Source organism: Cheilinus undulatus, linkage group 15, assembly GCF_018320785.1.
Source record: "Cheilinus undulatus linkage group 15, ASM1832078v1, whole genome shotgun sequence".
Taxonomy (NCBI): Eukaryota; Metazoa; Chordata; class Actinopteri; order Labriformes; family Labridae; genus Cheilinus; species Cheilinus undulatus.
Genome location: NC_054879.1, coordinates 3,666,568 through 3,693,664, shown reverse-complemented (window position 1 = coordinate 3,693,664; position 27,097 = coordinate 3,666,568). Strand labels below are relative to the sequence as shown.

Here is a 27,097-nt window from a genome sequence, read left to right as displayed (position 1 = left end):
GAAAAATTATGTGAACCCCTAGGCTAATGACTTCTCCAAGAGCTAATTGGAGCCAACCTGGAGTCCACTCAATGTGATGAGATTGGATGTGTTGGTTAAAGCTGCCCTGCCCTATAAAAAACACACACCAGTTCTGAATTTGCTGTTCTCAAGAAGCATTGCCTGATGTGAACCATGCCTGGCTCAAAAGAGCTCTCAGAAGACCTACGATCAAGAATTGTTGACTTTCACGAAGCTGGAAAGGGTTACAAAAGTATCTCTAAAAGCCTTTAAGTTCATGTGTCCACGGTAAGACAGACTGTCTACAAATGGAGAAGGTTCAGCACTGTTGCTACTCTCCCTAGTCGTGGTCGTCCTGTAAAGATGACTGCAAGAGCACAGCGCAGAATGCTCAATGAGGTGAAGAAGAATCCTAGAGTGTCAGCTAAAGACTTACAGAAGTCTCTGGCACATGCCAACATTTGTGTTGACAAATCTATAATAAGTAAAACATTAAACAAGAATGAAGTTCATGGGAGGACAACAAGGAGGAAGCCACTGCTGTCCATAAAAAAAAACATTGCTGCACATTTAAAGTTTGCAGAAGAGCACCTGGATGTTCCACAGCACTACTGGCAAAATATTCTGTGGACAGATGAAACCAAAATTGAGTTGTTTGGAAGGAACACACAACGCTATGTGTGGAGAAAAAAAGGCACAGCACACCAACATCAAAACCTCATCCCAACTGTGAAATATGGTGGAGGGGCCATCATGGTTTGGGGCTGCTTTGCTGCCTCAGGGCCTGGACGGATTGCTGTCATTGACGGAAAAATGAATTCCCAAGTTTATCAAGACATTTTGCAGGAAAACTTAAGACCATCTGTCCACCAACTGAAGCTCAACAGAGGATGGGTGATGCAACAGGACAACCACCCAAAGCAAAGAAGTAAATCAACAACAGAATGGCTTCAACAGAAGAAAATACGCCTTCTGGAGTGGCCCAGTCAGAGTCCTGACCTCAGCCCGATTGAGATGCTGTGGCATGACCTCAGGAGAGCAATGCACACCAGACATCCCAAGAATATTGCTGAACTGAAACAGTTTTGTAAAGAGGAATGGTCCAAAATTCCTCCTGATCGTTGTGCAGGTCTGATCTGCAACTACAGGAAACGTTTGGTTGAGGTTATTGCTGCCAAAGGAGGGTCAACCAGTCACATACTTTTTCCACCCTGCACTGTGAATGTTTACATGTTTTGTTCAATAAAAACATGAAAACATGTCATTTTTTGTGTGATATTAGCTTAAGCAGACTGCGTTTGTCTATTGTTGTGACTTAGATGAAGATCAGAACACATTTTATGACCAATTTATGCAGAAATCCAAGAAATCCCGAAGGGTTCACATACTTTTTCTTGCAACTGTACGTTCTTAAAAGTAAAAAAAGATCTGATTTTTTAAACCACTTAAAAAATTGAATTTCCTTGCTGTGATCAGCAAGGCCCAATCATTTTTTGTTTCTTTCTTTACATTTATCTAACATAATATTCATAACATACTTACAACCAACCCGAAAGATTTGGGGCTTTAAAGAAATCATTTGGGGCTGAAGCCCCATAAGCCCCGCCCCTCACTCCGCCCATGTTTACAGCGTTTGTCTTATTGGGCCTTCATACGAATGTTTGAACACCAGTGAACATCAGGGCAGCATCCACACAATCACAGTTCTTCTCCTCTGGTATTTTTTTTGTGTAAACATTTCTAAAGTACATTTTAGCACAGAGTTCACAGAACTAAAGCATTTTTAACCTCTCAGATGAAGATGGCAGGTCACAAGCAAAAAGATTACAGGCACATTTTGTGTTGAAGTCTTTGAGAGAGATGAGGATGCAAGCAGAGCAGAGGAAACCTGAGATTCTGATGTGTATGTACAGGAAGTTAGTGAAAAATGGGGAAAGGCTCAGTGTGTGTGATGCAGATCCAGTTAAAATGGAAAGGATGGAGAAAGACTGTCAAAGAAAGAAATCATCTGCGATTGGAGAGGGAGGAGGTAACCGAATCACTGCAGGGAAAGGTCGTCAATGGAGAGGAGGTTAAGTAAAATCAGGAGATGGTCCAATCAAGATGGAGAAAGTCTCAAATTTGACTATGAGCATGAGTTTGAAGTCACCTTTAAACACTTGCAAAATGTATAAGAAACTGATACGGAAGATTGAAATCAAATCAAAACACATTAAGGAGCAAAAGGGACAAAAACTTGAGAGCAACAGTCTCATGGGCTGGCAGGAAGGAGGAGTGAGTGGAAACAAAGGAAAAGTCTGAGTGAGAAGAAAATCAGCAAAAAGCAACAGAAAGCCCAGAAAAACAGTTTAGAGGTAGAAACTAATAGACTCAAAGGAAATCAAGTGCTGGCTTTCGCCTACCGTACCAAGATCAGTCTTAAGATCTGTTGGCAGACTTAACTTTCTGCCAGGTCCCTTTACTGAAACAAAAGAATAGGAAACAAAGCACCAGTTAATCCCTTCAAAGGAAAAGAAGAGGAAATCATAGTCAAAGATAACCCAAGGTGCAATAAAGGAATAAAGGAAAAATAAATAAATTAAATGGAAATCACTTTCATGAACAAAGAGCCAAACATGCAGAGAAGTGCAGTAGCACCTGGCAGGCATACTTTCAAATGCATGCTCCATTGTTTTCCCAGGCTAGAACCTTCTACCAGACTCTACATTCCTAAACTAAAAACACATGTCCAGTTTAACTGCTGAGCTCTGAATCTGTCATGTTTAAACGTTACTGTCATGTTGGACTGCAACAGGACTGTCAGAGCCGAGTCCCTCTGCATCTCTAAAGTTAGACTATGCTGAGGGAAGTCTGTTCAGAAAAAAAAAAACTTTTCTGCTGAAATAAAATCAGAAATCCTTGGGCCTGGGCTGATTCACATGGAAGCACAAATAAAAACGGTGACACCACAGGGTGCCGATACAAAAACACTTCACAGTCGGACACTGGATGCAAGAAAATAACTGAGTTCAACATTTTGCAAGCATTTGGCAGTAAGAAGAGATCTGCAGAGGTCAGCCTTGAGATGCATGAGTCTATTTCCCCCTAAAAGAAGGCAATGTTTCATTGTTTCTTTGTGTTTTATGGTTATCTTGAAATGTGGAGGACACATGGCGGTGTTTACATGGAATCTGATTTAGTGTGTGACACGGGGGAAATAACTAAACTGATGCTGTGTTCAGCTGTAAAACAGCCCCCCTGCTTCATGTTCAGAAAACGTAGAAAAAAAATCATTTATGGTTTCTTATTCTTCAAAAACAAAACATAAAATAGGCCACCATAAAAACATTGAAGATGAGAGAAGGTCAAAGTTCACTGAGGTGTTGGGAGTCAGCTGCAGTTTGTTTGCTGTGGGGGTCTGATTAATCAGCTTTACAAATAATATTTCAAACCTACCATTGTGCAAGTCTGCCAGGACATATTCTTACATTTTTACATACTGTAGTGCAAGTTTTGGGAGCATTTTTATTTGCTTTACATCAATATAACCCTTATATCCCAAGTTTTAATAATATGTATTGACTTATGTCTTAATACTACAATAAATTGCTTAAAAGTGCAATAAACCTAAAAAAAAATAATTGTTTTTGTTTTTTCCACATATATTTCAAAATACAGAAATTGCACAGCTGTATCCCTCAAATTTGTAATTGTAAAAATGTTGCACAATATCCTTTAGAACCACAGGAAATTTATTTGGAGTCAGTTCATAATTTGCTTTTTGAGATATAGTTAATTTTGTAACGTAAAAAATCAGGTAGGTACACGTAAGAATCATGTGACAGGTCATACATGATGTTTATTTCAATGTAGGAAGTGCTGCAGACCCGTGATCTCGTTTATAAAGATTTTTGTTGTGTGCGCTTTATTGTGTATTTTTTACAAACCCATCACTGCAACGAGAAAGCTCTCTAAAACATGGTGAATGTGTGAAATGTCAGTGTAGCTCGTCAGATTTTATATGCAAAAAGAATGATCGATCTATCTTAGCCGGTTTCAAAGCCACCGCCAATCAACAATGAATTTGCTAATCGTAGCGCTGGCGCTACACTGGGTTCTATAGGGATAAATCATCACATAACGTATAGAATTAAACAAGAATTTCTTTCCACAGGAAAATTAGGATTCTATTTGCTCAAAAAGCGAATTTTTATGCATCAAGATTCTGTTTGTCATCACACAAGTGAGCTTTGTGTGTGCGTGTGATGTGTGCTCGTAGGAACCAGATGCTGCCACAACCATCTAATATGTGCAGTGTTAATGACAGAGAAAATGATTTCATTATGAGCCTGTTCCACACAGATGCTCCTCTGTTCCTCCACACGACACAGCCTCCATCACAAACATAAGATTTAAAGGCTGAATCGATCTGAGGCTCATTTTCATTCTGAATATTGACAATAGATAAAGCAATGCTTTTAATGCATAAAACTTTCAATGTATTATTGTTGAATGTTTACTGAGAAGCACGCTAACTCCTTGCAGTAAAGCTACAACTTGGTTTGTATCCTCGGCGGAAATTATGCTAAGAAATGTTTAGTTTATGTCGTTTCTTGTAGGGCTGAACGATTTGGGAAAATAATCTAATTGCATTTTTTTCCCCCTAGAAATACGATTTGATATGTGATTATTTCTAAGGTTCCTTATATAAGGAAATAATATACAGGGTCTGCTGTACTGGTCCAGTTAGAACAGGGTCTTTTACACCGGTCCAGTTAGAACAGGGTTTGTTGTACTGGTCCAGTTAGAGCAGGGTCTGTTGTACTGGTCCAGTTAGAGCAGGGTCTGTTGTACTGGTCCAGTTAGAGCAAGGTCTGTTATATTACAAAGAAACAAGCAATAAATCATTCAATGTTAGAACCAACACAATATTAGGAAAAAACTAGAGCTGATATTTTTTGATAAGTATCTAATTGTGATGATTTTGACTCATATCGCAAATTGGATAAGAACTGGTGTATTAAAGGGAGTTATAATTTTCAAGTCGTTCTCATATTTAATAGAAAAAATGTACAAAAAAGTTGGGTTTTTGTAGACTATTCTAAAAAAATGCCTGTGAATGACTGCATGATCTGTAATGTATAACATCTCTGCTGCAAAAAACATTCTAAACTGGTATTTTGACACAAATTTCAGGTTAGAAATATTGCACCTTCTGTGATTTTAAAATTTCAGCAGGCCATATTGTGATTTTATCTTATTTTCAATTAATTGCCCAGCCATAGTTTCTTGTCTGGATTGTTTTCATTCTCCATTTCATTTTTATTTTACAGCAGTTTCTCCTAATCTCTGATTTATTTACAAGGAAAGACTGCTGAAGTAACAGAGTAGACAGTCCACACATTTAAATAAAGTTCATAATATCATCATCATTAAAAATGCTAAAGTCAAACTGTCACATCATTTTAAAGCTTCAGTGTTCTCTGAACGCTGCTTTAATGGCCGTGTCAGAGCTGCTGTCAGAGGTGAAGAGTTTAAAAGGTAGAGTAGGGTTTGGTTTAATAAGCAGAAAAGAAAACAATGGGACATTTTATTGTATGATAATATATTTAACACTATTGCGGGTTTCTGGTTAGATTTTCTGTTCTGTTTGTAATATCTGTCTTAGTTTCTACCCATCTTCTTGGCTGTTGACAGCTTGGATTGATGTTATTGGTATTTTATTGATCAGGGTAGATGATTAATGCATGTGAGATCATGAAAACGCCTGTGAAGCTGAAACCTGGCGAATGAGAATAGAGCTGCTCATCTGTTTATTGTTGTGGCAGTGCTCTGTGATTCATGTTAACTTCAGTTTAAAGACCCTGTAAAGTGAAAATAGATCTGTATTTGGGTTTGTTGTATGACAGGTCACTGTGTTATGAACCCACAGGTCAAATGTCAGTCAGATCAAACACCTCTAAATTTGTAAAATTTAGCTTCAAAATCATGAAAAATGAGGCAGTAAAATCTGCTCCAGGATGGTGTGGGCGTGTCTGTTGAAGGAGATGAAGCCACGCCCACTCAGGAGAAATACGATCCCCTAAGGTTTGGAAAATGCTACAATCTGAATTGAGTAAAGCAATCACACAGTTCGCCTGCCTCTTGACCTTTTGTTGACCTCAGAAGAAGAGTCAGTTTTCTGGCTCAAATCTCTGTTATGACGCTTTAAATGATCCATAGACCACTGAGGCTAATAGATTTGGCAAATTTACCTCACAATGAACAAATAAAAAACACCTTTTAACTGACTGTTAACTTTCAGTAAAGGCAGTGACATCAGCCAACAACAGACTGGACTGAGATGAACTGCTCTGTGAGTTTATATTGTAGCGTTAGAGGGGCGGGGTCATTCCACACTGTGGGCTCATGACATCATGAGCCCACACATTGGCCCCGCCCAAATTAAACCAAGCCAGGAAAGGTGAAAAACTTTCTAACGGTCTCAATCCAAAATTCAGTCACATGTAGATCTCAGTGTTTTCACGTTTACAGCAACCATATTCCAACACAGAGTGTGTGAAGACAAAAACTGTGGATTTCACTTTACAGGGTCTTTAATTATGTTCATTACATAAATGCTGATGATTAATTAGACATTTTTTTCATGACCTCAACTTTCAAGCATGCCAACAATTTCCTTGGGATACAGACACGCTGTGAGTTGTTTACATAGCCTAGACATTCAAAGATCAGGGTGCATGGGAGTATTAGAAGTTTTTGAGGGAACATAAATGTCGTTGCCACTAGTGGTGATGGTAATCCATCGGTCACTCTTTTCACCCTAAAACAAAACAAAAAAACAAAAAAACAAAACTTGATTGTGACAGAAAACGTCAAAAGCTAAGTTGTTTTATTTTTTCTTCAGGAATCATGATAAATGATAAATAATTAAAAGTAATAGCTTTTTAGATGCTTTTGTCAGAAGAAAATTGGGAATAACTAACAAAGTTCAGAGTCTGCCATAACTTTAGATATAAAGCTTGCAATGCCAAAAACAAAACAAAACAAAATAAAACAAAAAAAACAGGTATCGTTTTTCTCCAGTGGTTTGGGTTAGAAACCTTGTCTGATAAATCAAAATCACAAACTTGAGATTTATATAGGACTGGGTTCCCCAATTCAGATCGATTCTCATTTTCCAATGAGAATATCGATTCATATAATCCAGAGATCAATCTCTACATAAAAGGTGTTTTCTGGCAGCTCCTAGTGTGACCAGTCTTGAACTTACGTCTTTAATGCAGCTTGAAGCTTTATCTGAATTTGCCTCTAAAGGCCTTTAGACACAGAGTCGAGGTTTGACTCTTACGCCTAATCATTTTATTTTGGATATCTAGTGCAGACTATTAATACAAGCTAGATATGCATGCAGAATGAGGCACATGGATGTAAAATATAATGCCTGTACTACAGGTTTGGGGTATTTTTTTTACTGCAAATCTTGATATTTTAATTATGTGTCTGGTTACAATGTTCTTTGTGCTATTTCCAACTTATGGTCACTGAGACTCTCTCTAATGGTGAGGCAAAATACCTAAATTATCCCTACATGAATCGATATTGGATCAGATCGGAGCAAATCAAATTGAATTGGGACCTTGTGAATGGGAATTGTATTAATTCAGGCAATCAATGGTGATACCCAGCCCTTGATTTACATATATTTAAAAAAAAAAAAACTTGATGGTGAAATTCACAACACTGGTGCAGAGCATGTTGAGTCATCAGTAGTGAAGCAGATCACACATTGGGAACCATGCAGTTAGTTAGTTAGCAGTAATGAACGTTATAGCTAGTCCAGGTTGATGAGATTGCAGGTGAACACTGTAAAAAGACGCATACACAGGTACCACATATGCTAAAGAACCATGTTGCTCTTGTCAGAGCACAGTAAGAATGTTTAAAATGAGGCTCTTGCAGCAGTGACAGGAGATGTTCAGGCAGACTGCAGTCACGTTTTCTTTGACTAAAATTTGTCTTCCTTTGCAACACTGCAGAATGGTGAGGGGACCAAGTGCAAAGCAACCTTCTGTGATACACAACAAAGCACCACAGTGTCTACCCCCCGAAGCAGGGCAGAGAGATAGAGCAACAACAGCAGCCGCAAACACAGAAAGCATGAGACACAATGGCAAAGCAGCAACAAAGACAATACTCCAAGAAATACAGCAGCTATCCATGTGTTTACACAAAGAGCAACTTTAGATTAGTCTTTCTGCTGTTACTCTAAATTCAGAACCTGCGATTGACTTTCACAATTCTGGCCATAATAGTCCGGCCCTCAGGACTTCTCATCGAAGCAAATCTGGCCCCGGACTCAATAACAGTTTGACAACCTTGCTCTACGTGGTTGACAGGATCAGACTTTATCCCTTACTGTGAAATCCAAACAAATATTATAAATAATGAAAATTACAATGTTATATTATAGTCAGTGTTGACATCACTATCAATCAGTACTCCATGTCAATTTTCTTCCAACCTCAAAGGTCACTGTACTCTTCAATCATTAGACCTTTAGCTCATCAGTACCTAAACTAAGGAAGTTTTGAATTATTCTCATCTGCTCTTATGCAAACATGCCAGAACAAGAAAGAAAAGCTACATTATAATGCCAAAAGTATTCACTCACCCATCCAAATAATTGAAATCAGGTGTTCCAATCACTTCCATGGCCATAGGTGTATAAAATCAAGCACCTAGGCATGCAGACTGTTTCTACAAACATTTGTGAAAGAATGGCTCGCTCTCAGGAGCTCAGTGAATTCCAGCATGGTACTGTGATAGGATGCCACCTGTGCAACAAGTCCAGTCGTGAAAATTCCTCGCCCCTAAATATTCCGAAGTCAACTGTCAGTGGTATTATAACAAAGTGGAAGCCACTGGGAATGACAGCAACTCAGCCACCAAGTGGTAGGCCACATAAAATGACGGAGCGGGTTCAGTGGATGCTGAGGCGCATAGTGCACAGAGGTCTCCAACATTCTGCAGAGTCAATCGCTACAGACCTCCAAACTTCATGCGGCCTTCAGATTAGCTCAAGAACAGTGGTAGAGAGCTTCATGGAATGGGTTTCCATGGCTGAGCAGCTGCATCCAAGCCATACATCACCAAGTGCAATGCAAAGTGTCAGATGCAGTGGTGTAAAGCACGCCGCCACTGGACTCTAGAGCAGTGGAGACGCGTTCTCTGGAGTGACCAATTGCTTCTACATCTGGCAATCTGATGGACCACTCTGGGTTTGGCGGTTGCCAGGAGAACGGTACTTCTCTGACTGCATTGTGCCAAATGTAAAGTTTGGAGGAGGGGGATTATGGTGTGGGCTTGTTTTTCAGGAGCTGGGCTTGGCCCCTTAAGCCGTGTTTCCATCAGGGGGTCTGGTTTGATTCAGTTTGGTTTGGTATGGTTTGGTACGCTAAACCCCAAAATAGTTTACGTTTCCACAGACACCCGTGCTCTCACTTGGGTGGTGGGGCTGTAAAAGCATGCATGTAAAGTCACAGACAGCGCGAGTCAGCTATTCCAGCTGCAGAGTTATAGAAAGGATGAGTGACAGAAATCGGTAGGGAACAAGCAGTAAACAGCTTTATTTCAGCTTAAAGAGCTTTTAAGAAAATAACTACATCTTAATGATGTTAACCGCTGTCAGTACAGATCCTCAGCTGATGGAATACGTGTACAGAGACAGTTTGAGTCGTAACGCTACGTTAATATGTGAATATATCTAGTCTAGAACAGTTTATATGACAAAATATGAAAGTTTAGAGCTGTACTGTGAGAATTTGCCGCATTGAAAATAAAGTAAAAGTTCAGCTGGTGTCAAAATCAAGCTAGATTAAGTCAGAAATCTGGGGTGCGCTGATCTCGTTTAAAAATAGTCCACAGCCTGAAGTTTTACGAGCCCGTTCAACAACCACAGAGCGATGTTTTCACAGATTACCGAACGCAAGATGTAGATTAATAACTTGTTACAGATGACAGTGAACTGTTCAAAGGCTTCGTATTCACAAAACTTCTGCATTAATTTAGTTTCTCATCCATCGCGGATGGATCAGGCTGATGTGAGCCTTCAGGTTCTGCTTTGTGTTCTTAAAACCATCCAGATAAACGTCAGGAAACTTGATTTGTGGCCAGATACCAGTATCCATAGACTAGGTAACAATTTGGATCTCCGTCAAGTCCAAATATTTCCCATTTAGGCAGATATTGGTCCATTTTTCTCCTGTTTTCACCCGCTTCTCACAGCAGACTTCCGTCTTTGAAGCCCGGAGGCGAGCAGCTGAGTCGCGTGCCGACGTGAAGTCAGTGCAGCCCCTATTGTTGTGTGTGTAGCTCCACCTTTTTGTTACGGTTAGGTAAGATTGGCACCCCTATGGAAGGGTGCCGAAAAGTGGGATGGTACGGGTCAGTTTTTTGGGACCCTTTCTCCATGGAAACGCAAAACAAAGCGTGCCATACCGCACCAAACTGAGCTGGACCGCTCGGTGGAAACAACCTGTTAGTTCCAGTCAAAGGAACTCTGAATGCTTCAGCATACCAAGAGATTTTGGACAAGTCCATGCTCCCAACTTTGTGGGAACAGTTTGGGGATGGCCCCTTCCTGTTCCAACATGACTGTGCACCAGTGCACAAAGCAAGGTCCATAAAGACATGGATGAGAGAGTTTGGTGTGGATCAACTTGACTGGCCTGCACAGAGTCCTGACCTCAACCCCACAGAACACCTTTGGGATGAATTAGAGCGGAGACTGAGAGCCAGGCCTTCTCGTCCAACATCAGTGTGTGACCTCAAATGTGCTTCTGGAAGAATGGTGAGAAATTCCCATAAACACACTCCTAAACCTTGTGGAAAGCCTTCCCAAAGAGTTGAAGCTGTTATAGCTGCAGAGGGTGGACCGATGTCATATCAAACCCTATGGATTAAGAATGGGATGTCACTTAAGTTCATATGCAAGTCAAGGCAGGTGAGCGAATACTTTTGGCAATATAGTGTATCTCTAACTATAAAGAACTAGCTAGCTCAAGCTTTTTGAAAGATGAATAGAATTTCCGTCATTAAAGACTCAGTGAGAACTTGTGTTGATTTTTCGCTCCCACTGTGAACACAGCAATGCCCAGCAAATATCACTGATAAAAGTAATAAATAAAAGGCTCTCTGGGCATCATGCACTTAATCTTGCCTGGCAGGAGCTTTATTCCAAGTTCTCCTTTTTTTTTTGCTCTGCAAAGGTAAAAATGTCTCATCCCACTGTTAGTGTTGCCCACAGTGCAGAAGCATGAGTTAGCATGCAGGTGCAACACCGAACCAATCACCTGTCCAAGACAACAGTCATTCCAAGTACCTGTGCTGTTGCATTATTGCCATATAGTTACAAACCACAAGCAGATGTCCATGAAGAGGCTGAGCTTTATGAATCGTCCCCCCTCTTACCATTGTCCAGTAAGTAAAAGACTGGACTGCAGTGGCTGGCTCTCAGACTGGCCACAGGCTCTGGCAGGATGCGAGGGTCATTGTGAAGGGAGGTAGGGTAATGAACTGGAATAGGAGATCCAACAGAACAGACAGGTTTTTCAGGGCAACAGGTGAGAAACACAAAACAGTGTGGGTGAACTGAAAAGAGATATACATATATAAAGGTAAGAGGTTGGAAAACATTTGAGAGGTCATATCAAACAAAAATGTTCATTAAAAAAGGTAAATAGCAGTCCTATCCTATCTTTAAGTTTGAGACACATTATAAACAACAGCAGCAAAACTACTAGTAAAACTACTACAACAATTCTGGACACACTTCATTACCCATTTTTAACCCAAAGTAACATTTTTGTTTCAGTCGACACCCCTCCTAGTCAAACTACTTCTACTGTCAAAGCTCCATGCAGTCAGTGCACCATCTTTATCAAATAAATGCTGAGAAAACTGAAGCCAAAGCATCTTATGTCCCCTCATCTTTACTCTTTATATAACCACTCTACTTCTGTGTCCTTCAGCCAGAAACCTGATGGTCAAACACACATTACTTTGGATCCTTAGTTGACTCCAGCCAACAGAAGTTTTGTGTACTTGGAGAAAAACCATCTCTGGTACCAAGGTCTGAGGTTCGAGCTGTCTGACCCCTGTATTCATGAAGCAGCGCCTGTATCGTTGTGTGCAGTGTAAGCCATCTGCAGTGTTGGAGATAGAGCTGATGTGGAGGGCAAAGCTGTTTGTTTAAAGCTGATCTGTGATAGGAACTTTTACCTTTTCCATGAGCTTTTGACAGAGTTCTTAATGAAAGCAGCACTGGAATACACTGCATTACTTTTCAACAGCCGTGAGTATAAATACAGTTTTATGCAAGGCTCTGAATGTGAACTTTGCCAGTCAAACCAAGATAGCAGTGCCAGCAGTGCAGCGGCTTCTTCAGCTCCAACAGTTCCTTCCAGATCCTTTCAGACTGATGAACTGTTCCACATTGCCTTACCTGAACCTCAGAATCTACGGTCTTGTTTCATGCATACTGGTGATTATTTATTTATTACAGCAAAACTTAAATCCTGCATTTCGTTCTTCATTGTTTGTATGATCTGAATGACAATAAAAATTACCGACCTTGACCTTAAAAATGGTGAACATTTCTTTATCTGTTACAACCAGGCCTACCCACACTAAAAAGGTAATTGGGCCTTTTCCAGCAGTGTTAATTCCTTTAAGAAAAACTGACGAAAAATGTTGGTTACGGACCTTTATTCAAGGAGGAAGACGGGACTAAGGCCCCGTCCACACGGAGATGAAAACGATATATTGCCGTTTCATTTTGAAAAAAAATTCGAAAAGACAAAACATTTCAGGAAATGTCCGCATAAGCACGGAACAGCTGAAAAGACTAAAACCATGAAGGGTGAACAGGACCAAAGTGTGACTAAAACTATTTTTGTCTAAAGACTAAACTAACACTGCTTTCCACATGTGATTTCCAAATATTAACATGTATTACATCAGTAGCATTGGTGCTAGCCTCATGGCAAACCTATAGCTCCTTTCAGAGCTTAAAGCGTGTTGACACATGATTGTTGGGCTTATACGTTCCCTAAAAGGTGCCTTCCCTCTCTTTTCTGACATCCTACGCTATGCACTGGTCATGAAGGAAAGCTACTCGCTGAATAGGCCATTCATATCATTACCAAGAGAGGCTTGGTTTACAGTTTGAGGCTTTGGTGGGTTTAAAACAAAATTCGATAGCCATAAGTTCACCTGGACTGTTTTAGACCTCCATGGGCCCTCCATGTGGCTTAATCCTCCCTATGATCAGCCTTGCATACAAAACTGCAACTCACACGTACATCTACAACGTCATCACATAATGCTTCTTTATGTCATATTTGCAGGGGTCAAAAAAAAAAAAATGCAGAATTCAATACAAGAAATTAAGCATACTTGTTTATGGAGTATTCTTAGGTTTAACCATGTAATATATTAAATTTCTAGAAAGCAAAACATTTGCTAGACTGTCTACAGCAAAACAATTATAAGCAGGTAGCACTGATTCAGTCCCAGTCATCACCACCTCCTTCTCTCCCCATCGCTAAATTTATCCTGCTGGGTCAGGAACGAACCGCTGGCATCTCAGCTTGTTAGCGCATCTCACAACTAACGCCGTACAACGCCACATATGGCATCTGCTCTCAGAGAAAAGGAGGATGGCAACCCCAAACAACAACAACTACCACAGACAGACATCTGGACCAAAAATAAGACAATAAAAAAGGCTGGGTAGATATGCCTACAGGAGGGAGCAGGGCCAATTATGCTGTGGAGGGAGGGAAGGGAGAAGGACAGGGGAAAGGGAGGGGAATGCAGAAGGAGAGGTGAGAGAGACACCTGCAGCTAATGACATGCAGGGTGAATCAGGATGATGGCTGCCTTCATTAATAAGTTGTCTCCAGTCTGTTTCTGGCCTTCAAGGAACTACACACCTGGTGGGGCAGAGGTAGCTTCACTGTCTCTAATGACCACAGGATGACCATGACTGATGAGATTTAGCAGGAAGAACCCAACAATAAACGTCAGACAACACAACAGAGCTCTCTTTCATCTGCATTTACAGCCCATTTAAACACCATTCAAATACTGACAGTTCATTAATGGCAGACCACACTTTAAACTAGTAACATCTGTGTCTTTATAGAAGGCAGTAATTCTAAAAATGGGCTCCCCAAAGCTATAATTTGTATACTTTCTCTATTTTGGTATGCTCGGGTGAGTTAGACACTCGAGTTGCTGTCTTGCCGTGTGCCCCCTGGTTTTCATTCATTTCTTCATAATCCCCAGCAGGCTCATTATGGGACGTCCTGACCATAACATCATCCATGGTTCAGGAGTGAAAGACTCTTCTGACAAAAAAGCTAAGAACATCTTGTTCTGGCTCCATTCCTGTTCTGTTCCCCTCTATAAGACTCAAAGGCAAAGCTCACAGAAAATCACAGCTCTACACAAAATCAACCCTGAAACAAACAATTCTTACCCTGAACATGAGTTATAAAACATATTAAGTATTACTCAAACGTGCAGTTAGAAACTCTAGAAAACATACACAAAATATTTACTATAAGGCTCAAACGTTCAGCTGATGATTAGATTACAGAAAACACCCTTTTCATAGAAGAATCGAGTCAAGTCAGTTTGAGGTTATCTAAATAAAAATATAAACAAGGAACAAGTCTCAGGATATAATAAATGCTTTGCCATTTAACTTGTTTTATTTGCTTGGCAGATGAAACCAGACTGATTTACTGAAGAGCTTTAAATGCATTTAAATTAGGGCTGGGCAATTAATCACAAATGAGACTAAATCGCATTATGGCCTGCTGCAACTTACAAATCTCAGACGTTGAAATGTTACTTTAACTTTAAATTTGTCAAAATTGCAGTTTAATATATTCATTTTTTGCAGCAGCAGAGTTTTTTTGCACATTATGCAATAATTCAAGTGTCATTTTTTAATGGTGTACAAGAATCCTCCTTTGTGTGTTTTATGTATGTTTTTGTTTTAGTTAAAATTAGTGACATAAAAATGATAATCCTCTTCAATAAAGAAATGGGTATCCAATTTGCAATATGAGCAGAAATAATAGTTCATTCTATCTAATATTGATGAAGCTTGCCATTGGTTCATAGCCCAAGCTGCCTCGCCTCCCCCACCCCAGCCGCCTCCTTTATAGCTTAAAGCTTATATTCAGATTCATGCTACTGTGGATTATTTGCTTCTAAATTTTGTTTTGTTTTGTTTTCATTGCACGGTCATTTATGTTACTACTCATATGAGGGTTTCTAGCCATGCACTCTCTGAAAAGTCAAACCAGGGATCATCTTTAGAGCAGAGCCTTCTCCGCCAAGTAAAGATGTAAATCCATTTTGCAATAAAACAGTTAAATATATAATAAGTGTTCCTGACTGTTGTAGGTTATGATGTAGAATGATTAATTGCTTGAATTTGGTGAAAAATGCACAAGATGAGGAACCTAATAAGAATTGCATATTGGGAAAAAAATTGCAATTACATTATTTTTGTAAATCGTCCAGCCCTAATTTAAATTTACAAGTTTAAGTTTATTATAATTTTTCAAAATGTCCAATCATTCCCTCAGTCTATCCTACCTGTTTTGCTTCGTCAGTTAATTAAGCTGGGTTAAAATTAACAGTTAGGAAACTTTCAGTTACAAAGCATGCAGAGCCATGATGGCACAGCCGATCTGCTGAGTGCAAAAGATGACATCCTCATCGTATCTAACCTGTGACATCTGAATTTGAGGAGATGAAGTGATTAACCACAGAACACGTTAACACAATCACACACTCTTCCCAGTTTCCAACATGTCATTACAGTCTGTAAAACTCTCATTACCTCACCTGTCTCATCCAACTTCAACCCAGTATCCACAGATCTTTTACATTTTCAGTCTCATGTTTGATCTCCTTCATCCAGCTTTTTCTCCGTCACATCTACCCTCATGCTGCATCTCCAAAGATCAAACCTGAATCCTAAGGTGACCACCTCATTAGCATAACTAACATATAAGGGGTCATATGCTTCATCACATGACTGTCCATTACACATTCTGTAGAACAGGGGTGTCCAAACTATGGCCCAGGGGCCAAATGCGGCCCACGGTCCATTTTTGATTGGCCCACAGCAAATTCAAAGGATAAAATAAAACATGGCCCACATGAAAACGTAAAGCTTGTGCTTAACAGAACTGTACTTCTCGTTTTCAGCACAAGGTGGTGCCACCATGTTAAATCTGTAAACAAACATTTTGACAAGAAGATATCTTGAATGATAATGTCCTGATGGGTTATCACAGCAGATAGCTGCACCTATAACTTTTCCGGGGCAGAGCCAGTGGTAGCCAGGGCTAAATGGGTCCCCTGAAATCTGATTCGCTCCCCAAAATCCTTAAAATGACTCTCCATTTGCCCTGTCAGCCATTAACTAGCCATTTAGGCGTACTCAATCGCTAAGCATGTATTAACTTACATTGGATTAGTCATACTAACTTTAAAATCCTCATGATGAGGAATACGAAAGTGGTCCCACCACCCTAATATATTTCTGTTTGTGGCCCTCTGTGGAAAAAGTTTGGACACCCCTGCTGTAGGATTTCATGTAAGTCAAGCACTGCAACACACATGCTAGCTATTTTAACCAAGATAAGTAGGCTGGAGCAGATCATTATTATACAGACAGTAATGTAAATAGTTCACCAGCTGTAACTATGCTGTCCTAATCTCTTACTAAAGCTGTGTTGTTTTTTATATTAGGCACATTACTGTCAAATGTCATGACTGACTCAACTGTTCAACACTGATAACAGTAAAAGTGTTTTTAAGTTTGCATCTTACAGCACTGCTATGCTCCCTTTACTGTTTACCCTCTAAATACTAGCCATGTTTACTTGTACAATTAATAAACAAAGAGTAATGAAGGAATAGGTGGAATATATGAAAAGTGAGGACTTCTCCTGCTTACCTTTGTCCAGACATTTAGATAAGTGAGTAGACTGCAATCTAACTGCATTGACAACTATATGAAAGCATTTCTCCACCCACTTAACAGAGTAGTCAGCACATTTTCTGAAAAGTGACGTCAACATCAGCACATTAGACATGATTTAACTTTACACAGTCATCTGTACTTTCAGGTGAAGATGCTGCTCTGATTGGTGAGGTGTTCACCAGCCGCATATTTTAAATCAGAGCAGACTGGCAGAGCATCGAGGCTCTGCAGAGCATACAAAGGTTTTACATTTCCATACCTTGGCAGGGTGTTTCTTTTCTGTGTGTGTCAGGAGGTTACCTGAGGTGGGCGACTTGCTTCTCTCCATGTCAATGGACTGCTGGTTGTCAGACAGTTCAGTAAGGCCTGCCACAGCCAAAAGCAGCCGAAAGTAGAGAAGAAGGGCACAAACATTACGTCAGTTTTTTAAAAGTCTGTCAAATGTAGAGAGCAAAAGTAAATAAAGGTGAAATCAGCCACACAAAGCCCCGACAGAGATCTCAGAGTACAGGTTAGCTAAAACATAACGCTAAATCACAAAATCAATTCCCCCGTAATGAGCTTCCCCCAAAGTCTCAAGTTCATTTTACTCTGAATCTTTTTGTCTCTTTGGAGCAGAGTGGATGATCCCTGCTGTGACCTACACTACAGTATGTATATATATATTTATACAAGGCCTATAAAAAGGATTCACCCTCTTGGTAGTTTTACCCTTTTATTGGTTTTATAATTCAATCATATAAATGAATATAAGTTGACTTCTTGACAGAAAAGATACAAAGCTAGGGCTGCATGCAGATACCCCAGCACATGTCTAGGTTTGTCACAATCACAGGTATGTGGGAACTGGGGATGTTAGCAAACCCATGCTGTGTGCTGCAGCATGGCAGAAAACCATGTGGATCCTCCCAGGAGTGTCATTAAGTTAGAAAAACATGAGCACAGTACACTTTGTGTATGAAGTAATACTGCTCCTAAACAGTAGGTGGCAGGATGGCACAGGTTCATATGTAGAAGTGATCAGGTCAGATCTATTTGTCACGTAAAATTCAAAGAAGACAGCGCACTTGAAGAGGTGCTACAAGGCCTCTTAAAGTGGGCGGGGCTACAGCGTAACCATGGCATCAAAATTTAAATGTGTAAAGGGGAAGACCCTGATCATTGTCCAGACTTAAGACTAACTACAACATCAAACACGTTTGATATTATCATAACGCCAAGACTGATGAAAGTCTGCCTTAAAACTGCTGAACTCAATCTAATGACCACCTTACACTGAACGACTGAGACAAAGGGAGCGAGCTGCGACTTCAGAAAGACTTCCAAGATTTCAGAATTTTGCTTGCAGCTTTGAAATTGGAGGAAAAGTTGTCAGGCGTAAGCCGTCCATGTAGTGTGCTACAGCATGGCAGAGAGACCATGTAGATCCTCCAGGGGGATCATGAAGTAAAAAACAAAAACATGAGCACTGTGCACTTTGTGTATGAGGTAGTTCTGCTCCTTAACAGTAGGTGGCACTATGACAAAGGAAGATGCTTGTATGTAGAAGTGATCAAGGCAGGGATATTTATCATAAAATTCAAGGAATTCTATCACCACCATTACCAGAGGTGCATCTACTTAATACTAGCTTGAAGGGTGGAGTATTTATGCAACCACTTATTTAACATTACATTTTTCATCTAATTGACATTCATTTGTACAAATCTGTTTTTCACTTAAAGGTTTTTTGGAGAAAAAGAAAAGTCAAAAAGTCAAATTATACTGATAATTGATTTAGAAAATTAATAAAAGGGTAAAACCTCCAAGGGGGTGAATACTTTTATACACACCTTGTGTGCATACATACTTAGATATATATATACATAATAACTCCTGCATGGGTGCAAGTTACTGAGTAGTGCAGATCTTGTGACAGAGGGTCAAAAACAATCAAATATTACACAAACATACAAGTCAGAATAAACAAACTGCATGCAGCAAGCACAGACCTGAATGAAAAACCAGACCTTTCTTCTAAAGCAGGGATGACCAATTCTTTTGAGTCTTACGGCTTTAATTTGTTTTCATTTTAGGACCTAGTGGACTGTTTTTTCATCAAAACTATAAAAATGTGACTTATTTGGAATATTTTTAATGAATGATTCCAAGAATTGCCTTTAAAGAATATATTAAAATCTTGAATGATTAAAGACTAGTCCATTTATTATAAATTTAAAACTCTTCAAAAATCTTGGACTAAAAGTGTATTGTACACTTTTGTAATGCTTAGCCCAGTGGATGATTAAGGCTCTATTCACCCCACTAACTTTGCTTCTGTTAAAATATACATCAGATAGATCATACAATATTTATATCTGCCCTTACTAACAGGCTCAAAGGAGTGGCTCTGTCTGCAAAGGACATACCGTTGGACATGACTGGAATAGGCCTGGTCTGCTTTATGTTGCAAAACACAGACATGGGAATACCAATTTAATTCTAATCATATCTTTGGTGTGTCCCTTTGCTTTCAGTCGACATCATCCATTACCAGTCCCTATGGCAACCATCTCCCTGCTATTTCACCAAAACACTGCATCCTCCCCCTCCCCCACCCACACATCCCTTTAGGAGGACCCGACTTACTCTGATAGGATGTACGGATCCTTTTCTTTGAATCTGAATAAAAGTTAGACAGGCCACGCATGCAAAACTCTGTCAGGCAGGCCCACATGCCCACATCAGCAGCCACAGAGTCACGAGAAGGTGGGAGGAGGAGGAGGAGGAGAGGTAGAAGGAGGAGTGGTGGAAGGAGGTAGGAATAAAGTAAGAGAAGTGCATGTTGAGTTTAAGGCAGAGAGAAAGAAAGAGGATAAAATAAAGAAAGATTTTTCCAAAAAGGTTAGAGGGGTAAAGTAGGAGAGAATAAAATAATAATCAAATTTTAAAGAGAAAGTGTGTGGATGTAAATAGAAAGAACGGAGTAAAGAGGGGGGGAGGGAGGGGACAAAAGGGAGGGATTGGGGAGAGAGAAGAACACACAGGCTTAGGGTGAAAAAGGAAGTGAGAGCAAGCAGCAACCGTGTTAATGTAAGAGGAGGACATAAAGTTATACCGTCTACGGCTGAAATCCCTAAAGATGCTGATCTGATCCGTCATTTCAGAAGTCAACTACTGTGTAAGCCAGCCAGCAAACTATCAGAACTGACAAATAAACCATGCATTTAATTATTTCTTTTTATATACATAAACTGTTTAATTTCACAATATGGTCATTTTTTATTTTACATGTTCTGGCTGGTATTCATTATGACTTAGCCTATCCGACCCATCAAACTTAAGATAACATAGTATCATTTTATGGAGAGAAAGTTTGACTGACACAAATATAGTGTTCACATAGATATATGTGTGATGACAACAGCTAAAAATGTTGAAGGAAGAACAGAAATTTAGATTTTAAAATGCTGATAAGTCCCCATAAAGAGAAAAGGACAGCTCCTAATCACTGGTTCAGCAGTTCCCATATGTTTTAGTTCTGTGGCGTCCTGAGGTTTAAAGGCAGTCTGAGTTTTGTTGATTCTTTCACCTCCAGAATTGATTTGAAGTTACAAAATAAAACGAATTTCACAAAAGTAAAAGTTTGGAACAATAAGTACAAAGAGGCAATGCAGAAATCCCCAGGTCATCACTTTTTCTATGGCAGCTTTCCTCACAAGTCCTACAGCCTGTTTAAGGATATTCAATTACAGCTACACTGAGTATGTTACAAAAAAGCCCAGCACTTTAAATTCCTTCAGGACAGCAGATTTCTAAAATATTAAACAACTGTAGCGACTATGAACTCAAACCAGAGGTCAGTAGGTTGAAATAAGGAAAGGTACAGCTGCTGTTGTCCGTCTCAGACTCTGTTAGCATTAGAAACCAGTAGCTGAGGAGTCCGATGACAGAGGACCTCTGGACTCTGTCTTTATGTGAATGCTCAAGCAGGACCCAAATAGATAGGAAGAGATTCTCAATGACAACATGCATAAAAATGCAAACAAGAAATGACAAACAGCCTGTGGACATGCACCTCATGTCATAGTGCAGACATGTGACAGTCATACAGTGTTGGACAGGAGGGTTGTTTTGTATTTGTGACAGAGAAAGAGCCAGAAGAGAGGAGGTGTACAGATGCAGAGCTTAGAGGGAAAATATCTCAGTCTTTAATTTACTTACTGATAGACAAAGATGTCTGCTAATGGCTTTAGCTGGCAGTGTTTAAAGTTTAGTGAAGATATATAAATAAAGAAAAGAAGGACTACCACAATAAAAAAGAATGGTATTTGTAAGGGCTGTTGAATGATTACTTGTAAGGACAGCCTACTGATTACTTCTTAAATTGCTGAATGTTCATGTTTTAACAAAGTGATTCAGTTCCTCTTCCTGAAGAGATATTAGGCTATATAAAACTTAATAAGCTCATATTTATCACTGAGGTTTTCATGTTTCATTCGCTGCACATAATACAGAGAACGCACCAAGTGGTAGACGCTAACTTTGTAGTCCATCAACGTTAAATTGTAGTTTTTACTTAAATAAGAGAGCGACGTCTTTAACATCCACCGAGGGATTTCTTAACCATCGCTGGTCCCCTCTCCTATCCTTCCTCTCCCACCTTTCCTTGACCCTGTGATGTTTTTCACCGGGGTTAAGGGAAAAGCGAATAGGAAAGGACTTTGGAAGTAATTTTTTAGCCTCTAAGATTAGACTAGTTCGCTACCTATCTAATCTAATCAGGAGTGTACTAAGGTGACCGGTATCTGGCTGCTGCTAAGGTGGTCTAATTACGGTGTGCCTACCAGGAGGATAAGCATGCAAGTGATGTGGTTTATAAAATGTAATGCTTTAATTTAGCTCAACTACACTGGAACTGGTGCATTAATGTGACAGCTCTAGTATATAGTTAGGCTAATAACAGATAGAAGGGTATCTTCCACTAATGACTCTGAATAATCTAAATCACGGCATTTGTGAAGAGGTTTTAAATCTGGGGAAGCCCTCAACCTGATAAATAGCTTTGAACAGGTAAAAGACATGCAGGCAGAGATTCTGAATAAATGTTATAGGTAAATTGATATACACCACTGCTATAATAATGCTGTTGAATACTATTAGGATTTGTATTATTGATCAGTCTAATGTAGAGAAAAAGCTAAAAAAAAATGAGAAGGCAGAAGATCTAGGCAGAAGAAAAGCCAGTAGAGCTATAGAGGAGAGGACAGCAGATACAGAGATGGGCTTCATGTAATGTTCACATCATTGATAATAATGCTGTGATATTGGGGGTTTTTGTGTGTGTGTGTGTGTGTGTGTGTGTGTGTGTACGTGGGTGGGAGTCTACCTGAGGTGGACTGTCTGTGCCTGCGCGGGGAGCGGGTGAGGCGCTGGTAGGGGTCGGCGGCTCCGTACAGATCCAGTGTAGACATACACAACAGGACAGTTTTCTGCAAGTAGTCCACCACCGCTAGGCCATTACAGTTCCCAAACGCCAGACTGGACAAGCAAAAACAAGGCAAGAAGCAGGTGCACATGCAGAGACACACAGACAGACATTTGCAAGAGAAAGAGTGTTTTCAGTCGACATATTGCATATTATAGTGGCATATTATTTTCAGCCGGTTGGTCTCTGTGACATCAGGTTGGAACATGAAGCCCTATCAGACAGAGTCATATTAATTCTGACATTTATGTGTAATTACTGTCACCAAAACCCTGACAGAATCTCACACCAACAATGATGCTGTCTGCAGAGAATCATGTTTTACTCATGGAGACTCAGACAACACTGGTCGAGAGAAATCTGCTTTCTGTCTCCATTAAAAAATGAAAAAAAAAAGTAATAATTAGAAGATTTGTGGCTCATCAGCTGCTAATCACAATGAAACATTTAAATACACAACCCTTTAACTGAGGCTTCTCTGAACATCAACCACAGATTTAAAGTAAGCATGGTACATAAATATAAACAGACTTGCAGACTATTACTGCTCTTCTGTTTATATAACATTACAGATGGGGAATGCAATCAGTTTTATCGAACATTTAAAAGTTTTACCAAGATCCGATATGACCATTCATCACTGACATTATATATGCTTTTTTATTCTACATTAGACTAGAAAGAAAAAGTTCATCAAGTGCATTGGTCTAATTTCTAGTAAAAAAAAAAAAAAAAAGGAGATGATTACAGGTTTTTTTAAATCACATTCAGCTAAAAAGTCAGTATTTTCCCCTGCAGCATTTAGTGGAATTAACTTGGTAAAAATGAAACATTACATTTATAAGAAGGCCTATCTAAATGCTAGTATACGAGTATATGATTTTTTCTTAAATTAACATAAATTAGAAAAAGGGCCTATCCCATTTCTACCCCTTTGCCCCCTTCCCCTTGGTTTTGTGCATTCACTTCAGGTGAAGGGATATCTAGATTCTCTTTTGAATCAAAGACTAGGGATGAGATAACCTTGCAAAGCAGATCGATACGCCCGTTTAGCATTTTCGTGTCGTTTTCAAGAACGACAAATGTCTGTACTGACATCTACAGTCGCCATGGTTCCCATCATGCAGTTCTCTATAGAGTTTACTCCTCGGTAACTACGCACGTGCATGTCGGCAGCGGCAACGACATCACGTATTTTGTTGCACTGATTGGCCCGTAAAGATGTGACAGACAACATTCATCCAATCACCCTCTGAGTTTTTTGTTTTTTTTTCAAAGTCTCTGCACTGGTTCACTTGCAAAATGGCACAACAAACTACAAAGGAGGTGCTTAAATGTTCTACATTTCTGATTTATTTTAGAAATATGACAGTTGTGTTTCCTCATATATTTAATCTCTAGCTAGTAGAAATGGGAGTCTACTGAATATTGGCACTCGCACATTTAAACAAAGGCTATTATCTGTATTTATAAGGAGAGGATTAACATCGACATATGTAGTATGGGAATTTTGAGTTTCTTTTGTTCAGACATAAGGTGAAAATAACGACGTTAGTTGTTTTTACCTTGACAGTTTCGGCAAGCAGCTCTCGCCTTCTTCAGAAGCGTCTCACTGACGGCGTGTGACGGGTCAGCCGGCAGATTTTGACAGCCGGTAAGGTAAAAAAACTAACAATGTTATTTTCACCTTATGTCTGAACAAAAGAAACTCAAAATTCCTGTATCAATAAGAAGACATGATGAACATTTTTGAGCATATATAGTATGGTCCACTTTATTCAACCATCCCTGTCAGCCCCTCCACAGACCAAAACATGCTACTCTGAGAACAAAAAGAAATGATCCGCCTCACACTGAGATAGACTTTGCTGTTTACTAAGAGCGAACAACGCGTTTCACCTGTAGCTTCTTCAGGTCCGCCCAGCATAATCAAATGGGCAAACACAGGTGTGCATGGGGATCTCCGTTTAAGATGCTACTCTGAGAACTTTACTGTGTGAAACTTAATGCCCATATCTTCTCCCAACAGTTTTGTTATTTGTGGGCTTATCCTCACCTGGTTTCAACCACAGCCGGTGCTAATTGGAGCTAATTGCTGATAATAGCTAATGGCATTTAAGTCTAAACCTTTTTAAACGTCCCCTCTAGTAGAAATAAGGAGGCACCGACATGCACGTCTTCTGTTAGAGTTTTAACTAAAACAACCATTTGGTCAAAGTTAGACTGAAACATTAAACACTGTCACTATTAAAAACACCAGTATAATTAAACTCAAGCATTTAATTTTCAGTGATCTACAGCAGCTTTTCCTCTTGTAAACTTAACCTGTGTAGTCTTAGTGCAGTTTTTACCATCATTACTTTCAGTGCTGTTATGACAACAGGAAGCTGATGCAGGATACTGACCAGATCAGCCTGATAAATAAATACTTCTAAAAAAATAGTCTACATTCCTATCCTACATATACAGATGGATTTTTATCAAAAAGAAGACCAGCTGACAGACATGTAAAGACTTACAGGCCATACGCTGAGTTGATGTCCAGGCTGGTGATCTGTTGTGGAGGTTCTCCATCGATCCACTGCAGCTGGATGACTAGCTCTGCTTGGTAGCCAGGAGGGACTCGAACCATCCGGTCCTTCACCCTGAAGCAGACAGTTCTTTGTTATATGCATGCAGCAGAAATAGGCTTTAAGAGCAAATTCACACACTGGCTTTGTTTGGATAAATTAAAGAGAACATGCCCAAAAATCCAATCTTCATAGTATGCATTGAAATTTAAAACTGAAAATGAGAATTAAATTTTGCTTCACTTATATTTCTATATTTAAACAGCATGCATTATTAAAACAAGGCATTGATATTAATCTGAATTTTCTTTATATCCTCTACATGATGAGGAAAATCTAACTTAAACTTAACAAGGAGAATTAATTGTTTAGTTTTAGCTTACATATAGCTGGATCAAGATACTCTAGTATTTAACTGTCTGTGGTCCAAATATTTTCAGTTTACGACTACACTGGATGAAGACCATTAAGCCGTTTCTTGTAGTTTCCTTTATTAAAGGTCACATTATGCAAAATACAACTTTTCAGGCTTTTGTAGCAAAAATATGTGACGCTGGCCTGTCCTCATTCCCCCTAAAAATCAGACCCCCCCACCCTTCTCCCCTTTTCAGAAAAGTTGTGCTGAAACAAGCCGTTCTCAGATTTATTTTCCCCCTCATGATGTCATGTGGGGAATTAGCCCCACCCCCAGGTTTGGTTGGCCCTCCCCCACTTAGGAAGAAAGTTCCACCCTGCCACATCCATTTTCTGAGAGGGGCGGAGTCAGGGGCGGAGTCAGACAGCTCAGTAACATTTAAAGCCACAGACACAGATACAGATCGTTCTGAGCAGGGCTGAAACAGAGGGGTTTTTAGACATGCAAACATCGAATACAGGAGTGTTTTTTCAGCACCAGACTTCACAGGCATGTTTTGGAGACCTCTGAGACCAATATAAACTTCTCTTAAAGGGGTAAAATATGTGACCTTTAACTTAATGAACAATTCCTGGCACATCATAAGACAAAGGGATTTGTAAAAATAAATGTTTTCTTAGTTAATATTGCAGAGAGACTTTGATAAAAGGATCTTACTTGAGGCAAGGGACGCTGTGTTTGATTCCCTCAGGTGTCCCACTACTGGGGCTAGCTGGTTGTCTGTGATGGGGCTGAGGTGAGTGGGAGCCAGACTCTGAGAAGCATGGATCATTCTCGTTCTCGGATGGAGAGATGACATCTTCGGACTCACACTGTAAACGGACTTCGAGTGCCTGAGGGAATCACAGATAATTTGATATAAAATATTGAATTTTAGAATGAATGATTGAAGCACAATCCAACGAGTAAAGTAAGCAAAGTAAACTGAATTAGCTAAGTGAGAATTATAATGATCCAGGCAAACTATGAGAAGGATCCACACACGTTTCTGTAGAGAACGTAGAGCTTGCTGAATATCTGAAGAAGCTTGCAGCAGTTACACAACACGAATGAACCTCCGTACCTGAGTGTCATCTCACTCACCTCTATCTGAGTGTTGGCCTCATGTTTGCTGAAATGATACAAGATGATGTGGGCAGAGATGCCGACCACACAGAACATACGACTCTGGGGGCACCAGCTGACCATCTGAACAGCAAAAGGGTCCTCTTCTACCAGCTCTGCTGCCCGGCCCTCTCCTGGCTTTGGCTTTTCAAACACTTTGGAGGTCTTCAGCTTGTACAACATTTGTAGCGTGACTGGCGACAAAAGGGGTTATTTTTGATATTATGTAAATGCAGAAGAAAGTATTATACAAATTGCAATAACAAAAGAAGAAGAAAGCAAGAAGACTTACTTGCTGATGCATCCCAAAACTTTATTGTACCATCAGCGTGTCTGAACAAAAAGAGAGCATTCAGTGATTAAGTGTGCTTTATTACCCAATTAATGAAACAGGAAATTAAGGGAGCATGTCAATTTAAGAAAATTAAACTGTAAGAAACAAAAGTTCTTCAAACTAAAATAGTAAATATGAATGTTGAGGGTCT

General features: G+C 39.7%; 1 protein-coding gene across 1 annotated transcript in view; it reads right to left on the bottom strand.

Annotated features, from left to right (window-relative positions):
• Positions 1 to 27,097, bottom strand: part of stxbp5l (syntaxin binding protein 5L) — a 160,931-nt gene that overhangs the window by 31,192 nt on the left and 102,642 nt on the right. Inside the window, exons 16-24 of the mRNA XM_041807110.1 lie at positions 26,905 to 26,945; positions 26,592 to 26,806; positions 26,166 to 26,341; positions 25,043 to 25,168; positions 22,425 to 22,576; positions 19,685 to 19,753; positions 17,357 to 17,422; positions 11,452 to 11,556; positions 2,408 to 2,461 (exon numbers count right to left, since the gene is read on the bottom strand). Coding sequence (XP_041663044.1) covers positions 2,408 to 2,461; positions 11,452 to 11,556; positions 17,357 to 17,422; positions 19,685 to 19,753; positions 22,425 to 22,576; positions 25,043 to 25,168; positions 26,166 to 26,341; positions 26,592 to 26,806; positions 26,905 to 26,945 — 1,004 coding nt within the window. The remainder of the gene's footprint in view (positions 1 to 2,407; positions 2,462 to 11,451; positions 11,557 to 17,356; positions 17,423 to 19,684; positions 19,754 to 22,424; positions 22,577 to 25,042; positions 25,169 to 26,165; positions 26,342 to 26,591; positions 26,807 to 26,904; positions 26,946 to 27,097) is intronic.